Source organism: Urocitellus parryii, chromosome 8 (genome assembly GCF_045843805.1).
Source record: "Urocitellus parryii isolate mUroPar1 chromosome 8, mUroPar1.hap1, whole genome shotgun sequence".
Classification (NCBI taxonomy): domain Eukaryota; kingdom Metazoa; phylum Chordata; class Mammalia; order Rodentia; family Sciuridae; genus Urocitellus; species Urocitellus parryii.
The window spans coordinates 50944294-50956802 of record NC_135538.1 but is presented as its reverse complement, the minus strand read 5'-3'; the positions used below and the strand labels follow the sequence as shown (position 1 = coordinate 50956802).

At 41.6% G+C, this 12509-nt stretch overlaps 1 protein-coding gene and 1 long non-coding RNA gene across 6 annotated transcripts in view; one reads left to right on the top strand and one right to left on the bottom strand.

Annotated features, from left to right (window-relative positions):
• The window catches only part of LOC113187317 (uncharacterized), a 108028-nt gene extending 96051 nt beyond the window's left edge, over window positions 1–11977 (top strand). Inside the window, exons 1-4 of one of the 2 annotated variants that reach the window (XR_003301401.2) lie at window positions 5825–5914; window positions 6342–6468; window positions 8295–8486; window positions 10319–11977. This is a non-coding gene — a long non-coding RNA (uncharacterized LOC113187317). Of the gene's footprint in view, window positions 1–5824; window positions 5915–6341; window positions 6469–8294; window positions 8487–10318 lie in introns of those variants that run through there. The other variant, XR_013344154.1, reaches the window with a different exon arrangement.
• Traf3ip2 (TRAF3 interacting protein 2) overlaps window positions 1–12509 on the bottom strand; it is a 39959-nt gene that overhangs the window by 21247 nt on the left and 6203 nt on the right. For 2 of the 4 annotated variants that reach the window (XM_026395050.2, XM_026395051.2), the window contains exon 2: window positions 5342–6172. In XM_026395050.2, the coding sequence (XP_026250835.2) occupies window positions 5342–6164 (823 nt within the window). In that variant the 5' untranslated portion in view covers window positions 6165–6172. Of the gene's footprint in view, window positions 1–5341; window positions 6336–12509 lie in introns of those variants that run through there. The other 2 variants (XM_026395052.2, XM_026395049.2) reach the window with 2 other exon arrangements.

Sequence of the window (12509 nt, the reverse complement as noted above, 5' to 3'; positions counted from 1 at the left end):
CACAACATGTTTTTGTCTCATAGCAACAAATCGTATCATTAAAATCACTAAGGCATGTGGGCTAAGTGTTTGATTAGCTGTAACTTTCATTTCTGAAATGGCCACCTGTGGTAAAAAGTTATGTGAACAGATGAAAATGATCCACCTCATTGATTTTAAAAGTTGGGGTACTGACAGTATAATCCTCTGTGCTGTCCTTTTATTGTTTAAAACAAAGAAATATTTAATATTAGAGGGTCAACCAAATATAAGCTTCCTTTTTGTAAGTGGAACTTGACTGTTCCCCCACCCCCTGTACATTTGGCTGGTTGTATGGAAAAGTTGCTAAATAAAAAGTGTGTTTTGTCAGGTAAATGAATATCTTTTCATTGCTGAAGTTTTAATCATTCTGTTCTGTTATTATGACCATACCTTATAGTTTAGTTGGCTACTATATACAACCATGGCTAACATTTATGATCCCTTGCTACATGTCAAATACTGTTCTAGGAAGAATGTTCAGAATAGAATCTGAATTCAACATGGCCCTTGCATCCTTCATCCTCTGTCACATTATTCTCTCCCTGCTCCTCCTCCTCCAGCTCTGCTGCTGTGCTTTTGGTACTTTAACATAGAGCTCCTTGCTTCCTCGACTTTCTCAGCCTTTAGGTTTCAGCTCAGCTGTCTCTTCAAAGAGACATTCTCTGGTCAGCCTATCAACATATGTTCCAACACCTGGTTATTTCATTGATAGTATACATTATCTGTCTTTTTTTTTTTTTGATGCTGATATCTACTTCTTTTGTCTCCCCAGTAGATTGTGAACTCCACAAAGATAAAGACCATGTGTGTTGTATTCACCACTATATATGCAGTGCTTACTAGATGACCTGGCAAATATTTGTTGAATAAATTGATAAATGAATGGACAGGTTCTGTTTCTAGGTTCCATTTTCCTCCCTCCCAAACAATTAAAGATGGCTTTTGCAAGGCTTGACATCACAAAGACTACTCTTGATTAGGGGGTCACTCCTTTCCCCAGAAAGCAAAGAACAGATTTATTTTTGTTCATTCAACAAATATTTATAGAATTTCTATGGCTGGGCACTTGGTGAACTGAGATAAATAGGAAACAGTTCCCTTGAGTAGCTCAAAATAAATGGAGAGAGGAAGAGAGAAAAATCTGTCTCTGTGTGGGTGTCTGTTTTTAAACACAAACCCACACTAGTTCATGTGTGAGAATGGGAGGCATACAAGTAGGCAACCACCTTCTTAAGAATCACTGCTCAAAAATAGCTTCTTACAGACTTATCCCCAGTGCCTAAAATTCCATCAGGAGAGTATACTGTAGGAGATGGAAGGTGGGTGATGTGATAGACAAATGATTTGTTAGCATGGTAACTCCTCAGTTCTGAGGCAGTGTTGATCACACAACAGAAATGAAAATCTTGCACAATCCTAAGTGGGTGCCCAGTACTGTACGTTATTTGTCAGTCCTGTGATCCTCTTGGCCTGTGTTCACATGGTCTTCATGTTACTAGGCTTTTAGCACTTGGAATTTGTAAACCAAATCCTAAACGAGGTTTTCCATTTATCAGTGAAAACATTCAACATTTTTCTTCCTTATTAAGAATGGTATTAAGAGAGTCGGTGAGAGAGAAAATAAAATCTGATTTTCAAGTTGTCAAAAAAAACATCATAATAAAATGCAATCGGTTTAGCCAGGAAACAAAATAGCCAACATAAACTGTTAACAGGAACTCCCACAGCTGTAACCAGCTGTGGTTCCTACAAGGCAACTCCTTTCTTTATCATTTCTTCCATCTGGTTTAATTTTTCCTTTTTTAAATTGTGTGTGCAAATGATCACTTTTTAGGGTTCATGGGAACAATTGTAGGCATGTACCCACAAGCTTTATTTTATTCTGTCTCCTTGGTAGAGAAAGCAAGAATCTTATAATAAAATAAGGCCTTGCTACACTTAATTCTTTCTTTCTCTCCAATATATCTGCATCATGGGTTTTATTTGATTGTGCAGTCATGAACTCCACTCTGGTGACCTTCAACAGAAGGATTCTGAAGCAGTAGAGGCTGACTTCTCCTGGGGGTACAATGAGGAGAAAACAAGCTATTCTGTTTTCTCTTTCATCTGCTTTGAAACTTTTTTTTTAAACATGAAAGGGATGACCAGTAACCATTTTTGCTTTAACTTGCAAAAAGCTAAGCTACGCCATTTGCATGGTGATCATTATTTATTTATATATTCATTAACAGGCAAGGAAGTAATGCTCTTCTAAAGCCAAGTGGAACCACGTAGCCATGGTTTCCAACTGCACAAGCATCCCTCAGGTGAACGGCTCTTTTGAAGTGGTTTTGTTGGCAATTAAGTGCAGTTATAGCCCTGACACGAAACTAAGCATTTGTACACCTGCTCTGAATGCTTAAAATCTGTGCCAGTGAGAGGGATCTGGAAGTAAGGCATACTCTGCAGGGCTGGGCTACAGGATCCGTTAAAAAATAACAATAATAACTAAGAGCTGCTAGTATTGAGGACTTACTAGCAGCCAGCCACGTTCCTGGTGCCTTTAATACAGTATCTCATTTAGTCCCCACAGCAGCCTTCCTGGGAGTCATTGCTGCTCCAATCCTCATTAGTATTCTGGGGCTGCAGTGCCCTACAGGAAAACCACAAGCACTGTGCAACCCTGACCTCTTCCCTGTGATTAGGTGCCCTTGGGAACCAGGGCCACAGTACCTGCAGGATGAGCTAAGGCAAGCTCGTCTTTGTGCATTCTTAGTTCTGCTTACTTTTCCCTCCCTCCCTTCCTTCCTTCCTTTTTTTTTTTTTTTTTTTTTTTGCTTTTGTTGTTGTTGTTTTGGTTTGGTTCTAGGGATTGAACCCAGGAGTGCTCTGCCTCAGAGCTATATCCCCAGCCCTTTTTATTTTATTTTTGAGAGAGGATCTCTCTAAACTGCAGAGTTGACTTTGAATTTGTAATCCCCCTGCCTTAGCTTCCCAAATCACTGGAATTATGGGTGTGTGCTACTGTGTGCAGTTTATTCTCCAATTATAGAAGTAATGTTTGCTATAGAAAAATTTAACAAAGCATAATAGTTAGAAGGAAAATATTCTTGTCTCATCTTAATTCTCTGCACCCGCTTCCCAACCCTTGTCACTTTTAACAGTTGGTACAATCCTTCTGGAGTTTTAAAATGTATGAATAAACACATATAACTTAAAAAAAATGAACATATATGGGATCAGTATTGCATCTTGTTTTTCGACTTCATCTTTTTATGTCAGAATGTGGACAGTATTTTATTCTATGCAACAGGGACCTATTAGACCACTGTATAAATAAACCATAAATTGTAAATGTTCTTTGACTTATGATAGGGCTATGCCCCAATAAACCCACAGTAAGATGGAAACAGCAAATCAAAAATGCATTTACTGCACCTAACCTATGGAATATCATACCTTAGCAACATGGTACACTGTTATAACAGGGGTTGTTTACTTGTTGAGCATGTGACTGTCTGAGAGCTGTGCCTCACAAATGTCTATTAATTTCACACTGTCATAAAGTCAACAAATCTTAAGTCAGGGACCATCTGTACTCATCCAGCCCCTTGTTGATAGGCAGTATAGTACTCTAATGCAACACTGTTATGTAATAAACTTCCTTGTTCATATTCTTTTACATACTTGTTCAAAGTTTCTACAGCATAGAGTATGACAAATGAGACTTCTGGCCAAAGAAGCACATGCAAAATTCTGATACTAAAATTGCCCCCCATGAGATCACATCAACTTACATGACTATCAAAAGTGTATCAGAGTATTCAGAACCTCACTAAAACCAGGGTTTGTCTGAGGTTTTTATTTTTGCACCTCTAAACAAGGAAAATGTATCTTTTAATTTTTTTGCATTTCTTAAATGTTAAGCTTGGTTTCTTATGCATATTGGCTGTTTATACCTCTTCTGTGAATTATTCCCATCTCCTGTCCTGTCTGCCTTTCATCATCCCTCTGCACTCCCAGGATCCTAAACATCCCCCTTCCAAGTCAACAGAAGGAAATAAAACAGAAGGGAAGGTGAACTGATGAAAGAAAGCAGGTCCTGAGGTATAAGAGGTGAAGCATTCCCAGTTGGGTGTATTTGTCTTTTAAAGGAGCCTGCCAGAGGGGACAATGTTTACTTCCAAAGACTGGATTGCTAATGGCACCATTTCAGGCTTCAATGGGAAAAACACTTTCCAGTGCAAAGATCTTCTTGAGATCCTCATTATAACATTGAGTCAGATGCTTGCTTTGTCTGTGACACTGAGACTTTCTACTGTTAGTAGATAAAGCTCAGGCCTTAATATCACAAAGCCTTTGACTAAGCATTCATGCTTCTGCACATTTACCCAAGAAATTGATCAGACATGCAGATAAAATCTTGTGTGCATAATGTTTGCTGTAGCACCACTTGCTGAATCATAAAACTGGAAACTAGTTGAAATGTCCAAAAATAGAGAATGGGTTAATAACAATTTGGTAGATCTATCTGGTAAAGTACAGTGCAGCATTTTTAAATGATTCTGGAAGAAGTACCACTCAATGTCATTTTATGCAAAGGAAAAAAAACACTAGAAGTAAATAATGTCAGAACCTTAACAAGGAATTATATTTGAGTGATGGAAATCCAAGTCTTTTTTCTTTTTTGAGCTTTTGGACATATTTCAGTTGGGAGGAGGTGACCAAATATTATAGCTATGACCAGAAAAATTATCTTTAAATGTAGATAGCAGAATGTTAAAAAGTACCTCATGGTATTATGCTCATAAAGTATTCCTTTTTTTAACCTGGAAATCACTGGGAAATAAACATAGGCCTGGACTTGCCAAAGTTCAGTTCTCAGTGAGTCATACTTAAGGGAATCTACCACCACACCCATGCTGTGACTGGGCAATCAGAGCAGCCAGTGGCATCCATGCCCCTCCCACACCCTTTCTCTGCCACATCTAAGGGAAGAAGAATGAAGAGAAAGAAGAACCCAAAAGCCCAAGAATATGAACAACAGATAAGTTTTCTAGAAATCATTTGGGTCAGCTCTCTACCTTTAGGCAGGTTTCAGGTAAACTAACCCAGACAGAGGCAGCTACTTTGTCCTTAAAATTTCCTGAGAAGGTTCCATGTGAGATAGGTTTGGGCTAAGAAAAAGCATCCTCTCAAGGTCCTTGCAAATCTAACCACACATGGGCCTCTCTACATTTGGACAAGTCTGTGCTGGTCTAGTGACATGAGGTATTGATGTAGGACCTTGTTTCTTCTGTCACCCAGCCCAGAATGTCCACAGGCAGTAAGGATCACTTACATGGTACCCGGGGAAGGCACGTTCCGGGACAATGGCAATAGTTCCATGGAGCATGTGGGGAAGGATTGGGAGGCAACATCTGGGCACACGCTGGATACCTCTGTTCAAACTGAGGGAACTCTCTAGACCTGAGAGGTCCGGGGAGGTCCTGAAAGCAACACACGGAGGTGAGGGGCAGGGGCCTTTCCAGCTGTCTGATGCCCAGGACATCCTGGGGTTGGGAATCGTACCCCGTGTCTATTGTCGGCACATCTGGGGCTGTTCGGTTCCTGTGGGGCTGTGGTGGAGGCATCGTGTCTTGGCTACTGCCGGAGGAGTCTGCTGAGGCATTGGATAAACTTTGGTCTGATTTGTCTGAGTCATGGCCAGTGTCAGGAGAAGCTGCTGAAAGCTGAGATTCCAGCCATCGATGACGTTTTTCCATAAATGAAAACTGATGCTGTAGTGGGAGGGCTCCAACCACAGACTCAGGCTCAGGCTCACTGGCTGCAGAGGAACCTGAGGAAAAATCTTTGCCTGGGTCTGGATGCCTCCTGAAGAAACTGTCTTCGGTCTCCTCCAGGACTTTAGAGCGTAGGCAGCTGATCTGCTGGGACATAGGCTGATATTGATTTGCAAGTTTCAGGGGAGGGTGAACCTGAGGAATGTCTCCTGGGGAATGGAGAGGATCTTTAGGTGCAGACAAGCCGTTGGGCGCCATGTTTCCTATATTTGGAACAGGTGGTTCTGATTCCTCTTCCAGGGAATATTCTGGGATTGGTTTGAGCAACTGACTTGGGTATGGTTCTGATTCATCAACCTCCACAGGAATGCTTCGGTTCATTCTAGTTTCTGGAACAAGAGAAAACATGCCATAGCCTTAGCAGACAGTTCAATTCTTGGAGTCCCCACTTTATGACCTTAAGGGACCTCCTTCAGGATGTGGTTTAAATTAACAGTAGTGTGACACCACTGTGCTTGCAGGGCCCCAATCACATAAAATTGTTTACTTATCCTCCAGGCAAAGCCGCTAATGCTTATGAAGATATTTTATCTGGAAGACAATTCAAAGAAAGTGACTAGAAGTCATCCTGTGGTAAAAGTCACTCACCAGCAAGGAGAAAACATGGATGAAAATCAACTGCCAGGTATTGAGAAAAGAAATTATCATAATGTGGGGCTGCTTCATGTGTGTTTGGAATACACGATGAAATGCATTTCAGTAACTGATGTGGAATGATTTCCAAGATATAGTGTAAAATGTCCAAAAAAAGAAAGAAAAAAAAAAAAAGCAAGGTACAGAACAATGCTGCTACTTTGTGTAACAAAATTAGGAGAGGGGAATGTGTGTTTATCCTTGTGTGTGGGTATCTGCTTATACCTGCGTAAGAGGTGTGAAGGGTTTGGGGATATTAGTACATTGCCTTTGAAGATAGACTAGGCTGGGGAAGATGAGTGGGAGGGAGAACTTTTGAACTTTTACAATTTTGCTCTATTGCTTAATTAAAAAATAAATAATTTTTTTTTAATTAGAAAAACAAAGCACAAGTTTAAAACACACTGAAAAAAGGTCATAATGACATTTTCCACTTAACAATGTTAGGTCATTTGGAGAACTTAATTCCCTCTGGGCAATCTAAATTGACCATATGGTTTATGTGTGTGGTTAAACTGGTCATTAAATTAGAGAATAGAGCCCACTGTCCAAGCAATATTATTTTAATCTATAAAAAGAGAATTCTTAGCTAGGCATAGTGGTAGTATATGCCTATAATCCCAGTGACTCAGGAGGATAAGGCAGGAGGATTGGGAGTTTGAGGCTAGCCTCAGCAATTTAGTGAGACCTTCAGCAACTCAGCAAGACCCTGTCTCTAAACAAAATATAAACAAGGACTGGGGATGTGGCTCAGTGGTTAAGCGCCCCCTGAGTTCAATCTCTCATAAAAAAAAAAAAAAAAAAAGGAACTCTTAATCAGCCTAACGATTTCCTTCCTCTTATCATCAATTGGTTGAAATGATGACTGGCTCAAGGGGAAGTAACAGGCAGGCCGGTGTGGAGTGGGGGCATGGGTGGTTTGTAGAAGGCTGAAGAGAAGATGTGGTAAAAAGGCAAGTAAGTGAAAAAGAAAAAAATCCCAGAGGTTTATTCTACGCAAGGCCTTTGTACATAGCACACTTCAACTACGAGAGAGAGAGAGAAAAGAGACTGTGTGTGGATTTCTAAATTTTTACTTTGGATCCATGCAGCATTTCAACCACAAACGTTTACTGAGGGCTTACTGTGCCTGAAGTCACTGAGTACAGAAATTATTGTTCTAAGACAGCTTTTGAAGAACATGAATTCACTTTCTCTTGTGCCCTGAACCCAATCCAATGGGAACAAGACTGCATTTTGAAATGCTCCCCCTTTGCAGAGGTGAAGCCAACAGTTTGCTACCAGATGTATCTTTTGCTTTTCTTTTTCTTCTTTCTTTCTTCTTCTTCTTCTTTTTTATTTTTATTTTATTTTATTTTTTCCTGTGCTGGGGACCAAACCCAGGGCCTCATGCATACTAGACAAATACTCTACCACCAAGTTACATCCACATCCTTTACCAGGCATGGTGGCCCATACCTGTAGTCCCAGCTATTTGAGAGTCTGAGGGGGGAGGATCACTTGAACCCACAAGTTGGAGATCAGCCTGGACAACATAAGAAGACCTTCACCTCAAAATAATAAAAACAAATAGCTGCCTATAGAAAGTTCCCTGGCTGGCCCTCCCTCTTCCTTCAGTCTTTCCCTTCTGGTTTGTCTCCTCTCCAGGTTGTTGTGTCCCTTGTCCCTTGACTCTATAGAAAAGAGACCTCACCATCTAAATTGATTAGATCTTGGAAAAATGAGTAAGAACCTACCCCAAACCACGAATAGTTCGCCTTTCTACTCTCTAAAAATGCTCACCATTGTTTTCCTTTCTTCCTTACAATTTGTCTGCAGCTATGAAATTGAATATGCCCTACAACATGCTCTTCAGCTGGACAGGAAACAAAAGTATTTTCTCAAGGATTGGCTGAGTGCTGGGTAATCCCCTGCTTGCATCTGTGAGCCCCCAGCCGAATGAGAGGACAAAGAGATGCAGAAAGTGAGCCAGCTAAGGAGGACATGACTCCAGCAGCTCTTGCTTGTCAGGTGACTCCTTTCCATTGCCTCCACTTCAGGCAGCTCAGGGACAGCCGTTTACAATCTCCCTAGATTTCTAAGCATGAATGAGAAAATGCTTCTTTCCAGAAAACAAGTTGCACATTTGACTCTTCTAGTTGAGGGGCCTCCGGAGGCTTGGAGGAAGCTGATATAAAAGGTGACTAGAGTGGTTATTTCATGACTGCGAGTCTGAGGTCCATCAATGGTTACTTATGGCTGATTTGGAAAGGAACACAGGGCCCCTCAGATGATAGTAAATAAACCTGCCTTGACATAGCCAACCTATTAGTAAAACTATAGGATTAGTAATCACTACAAACACAAAATGGACCCTGATGTTTTAAATATGTTGCTACCTTACTTTGGATCCATGCAGCATTTCAACCACAAATGTTTACTGAGGGCTTATCAAATACTCAAATAGCAAATAATTATGGAAACCTTACTGTGTCCTATGTGGTTCATCCCCCTTATAAGGCATGTGCTCAATAAAACTCCTTCCTTCTAAAATATCTATAAGTGAACAAAATCCAAGAGCTACAGAAGGTTATACATTGAAAAAATAATCAAAATTCTTTAAAAACAAATTTTTTTATTGTGACAATAGAGATTGTACCCAGGCCTTGAACATGCGAAGCAAGCACTCTACCACTGAGCTAGACCTCCAGGCCTCAAAATTATTTCTAAAGACATGTAAAGTATTATCCCTACCTTTAGGTTTCTTTTGATTCAGAACAAGAAAAAACAAACAGAAAGGAAAGCAAAGGCTCTACCTCAGGGCCTTTGCACTTGTCATTCCCTTTTATATCTGCATGGCTCTCTTCCCTTCTCCTTCAGATCTTTCCTTAGCTGTCCCCCTGTTAGTGAGATATGCCTGGGCACAGTTTCTAAAATTTTTACACTCTCCTCCCACTCTGTTCTCCCTTGCCTGTTTTTCTCCTCTATAGCAATAATCACATCTTATATAGTATCTAAATGTATATTATAAATGCAAATATATAGTAGATTACTACTTTATTGCCTCTCCCTTCTTTCCAGAATAGACACTTCACAAGGGCCTATTTTTCAACTGTTCTAGTCACAGCTCTATTCTCAGCACTTAAAACTGTACCCAGCACTAGTAGGTGTATAGTCAAGATTTGCTGAATGAATAAATAATTGATGCCTATTTTAGACCAGGCAGATCTGCGTAGCTAGAAGGATCACTGATAGATGTTAGGATCCATGGGGGGCTAGCAGGGAGTATCTGGTGGGCCAAGTTCTCAGGGCTCTTATAATTATGCCACATGGGTGACCCTGACCACTGCTTCTCTTTCCTACTCTCACAAATATTCATGAAATGTTCACTGATTGTCAAGCTGTCAAGGCAGGCCTGGGTCATGCCTGAGAGATCCTGCCTATGGGCAGGGTTGACCATAGCTGTCACCGACAAAATAAGAATATTCCACCAGCCAGTGAGATGGGCCATCTGTTTTTTGGCTCCACACAGGGAGTGCTGGTCTGTTTGTATGTCCACAGAGCTCTGCCCAGAACAGAGGAGGGAAAAGCCCACTTGCCACTACCACATGGGCCCCTTACGGCCCCAACCCTCTGCCAGAAGTGGCAGAATATGGCCAACTCTGCCAGCCCTCTCCAGGCAGTCACAGAGGACAGTTATATACAAACATACATCAGGGCCACACGGAGATATGTGGGTTTTGTTGGAGATGAAGTTTTATTTGTTTTGTCTTTAATATAAACATTGTAAAAAAAAAAATGGACCTTAAAAATATCACTGAGTGTCTCTTCACTGCTAACCATTTTCTCCTCTTTTCTTCCAGACCTTCTCCATATACTGTGCCTGTGGTTATAACCCCAGTACGGTCTGTGCTGCAGTCCTTAACAGAAGGCCACCTGGATTGAAGTAGAAAATGCATGTTTTCTAGCCATGACCTAGAGAAAAAGCACTGACCCCCAAGAGGACAGAATATCTGCTCACCAGGACCCGGGACTCCAAACACCTGCATTGTCTAGACAGTCTGGCCTCCTGTGGTGCTCAGAATGCCTGGGAGAAACTGAAGCCTGTCTGGCCTGGAGGACAGTGACCATGATTACTGCACTGGGACCCATCCCTGAGGGAAAAGGACTTGCTGGAGGATGAGGAGAGTTTCTGGCTCAGACTCCCCTTGTGAGGATCCTAATGCAGAAGTCCAGGCCCCACACATAGGGATTATGAGGTGGGGCCAGGGCCTCCCAGTGTCTTAAGTCCCAGATGTAAACAGGTCCTCTCTTGCTTTGCCAAGAGGAGTGAAATCTGTACAGTTTGGCAATAACTCTCAGAAGTTTTAAAAACTCCTGACCTTTGACCTAGTAATTTCACTTCTGAGAATTTCCTCTGCAGAGCATGTATGTGCACACTGTGTGAAATGAAGAGGCTATGAAGATGGGCAGTGCAGAGAGGTTTATGTAGCCAAGACTAGAAACAACCCACATGTCCAAAGAAGTGCTGAGTTTTAAAACTGTTCTGTATCTAGACAATGGATATTTGTATCTTAAAAAAAAAAAAAATGAGGAAGTGCTGTGTGATTGAAATGGAAGCAGCTACAAAACTTATTAAATTCAAAAAATTAGAGAACAGTGTGTAGGGTATGCCACCTTTGCATGATGTGGGAGCACAGCTACACGTCTCCCCTTAGAAATTAGGAACAATATTTGCCTCCAAGAAGGGAACCGGATGACTGAGAAGAGGGCAGGAGAGAGATCTCCCTTTCAGAATGGTTTATACCTGTTAAGTTTTATACCAAGTACCTACATGTCTCTAATAAAAACGAAAAGGAGCCAGGTGGAGTGGCGCATGCCTGTAATCTCAGAGATTTGGGAGGCTGAAGCAGGAGGATCGTGAGTTTAAAGCCAGCCTCAGCAACTTAGTGAGGCCCTGAGCAACTTAGCAAGACCCTGTCTCAAAATAAAAAAAGGCTGGGGATGTGGCTCAGTGGTGAAGCACCCCTGGGTTCAATCTCTGGAACCAAAAAATTACATTGAATTAAAAAATAAAAAGGAAAAGGAAAAGTGGTGTTGATTCTGATGTTCACAAAGATTAAGAACCAATGTGAATGAGGAACACATAAGCCTCCCAGGAGAGAGTGAACGTGTCCCTCAGAATAGAAAAACCATTTGTCAGAGGGTGAGGATGTTTCTGGGGTGGGCATAGAGGAGCAGGAGCTATGAAGAGCCAAGTCCCAGAAACACTGACCAAACTGCGACAGTTTACATGTGAGTCTAGTTCATACTCCTGATCCGACTCTAAAGAGAAAAGGTTTTCTTGTCTAAAATCTCATTGCCCTTTGGGCCGAGAGCTGTGTCTCCAGTTCTTTGATTCGGACCACCTTTCTGATTTCATGATTCTGCCTTCAACTCTCTATCAATTTCTCTGTCTCAGGCCTCCTCAGACCCCAGACCTTTCTCCTGACTCCTCTATCCTGCTCCACTCCCCCCCCACCCCACCCCCAGCCTGGTTTTGCAGATAAGATCTTATCCAGATGTCAGCAACCTTGACATCCTTGACAATGCTCCCTGGTTTCCCATCCACAGAATTTCCCACACTTTCCCCCCACCACCATTTTTTCTGTATATAGCTCTGCCAACCTCCTCGAGCTGCCTCTAACCCTGCTCACCTCTATTCCCAGCATCCTTCACCTCCTGTAGCACATTTTGCATTAAATTACTAGTATTTCAAAACAGAGTCTTTTAGTCTTCACAATCGCACCTTTCTGATCTCCTAGTCCATTAGAAGCTTCTTTTCCCCCCATCAGGCCTGCCTTCCTTTCTGCAGGTCCATTAGACCCCAACCTGGCCTGTGTGGGAAGCAAGTCTCTTTCAGGGTACACATTAGCAGAACTAAAGCCTACCTTCACAGTAACTGTGGCTTATGCCTTCCAGATGCTCTTTACTCAGAATCAACACTTATTTCTAAGATGTGGGAAAATACACAGTGATTGAACACATTGGCTCTGAACTTAGACTCCCCAGACT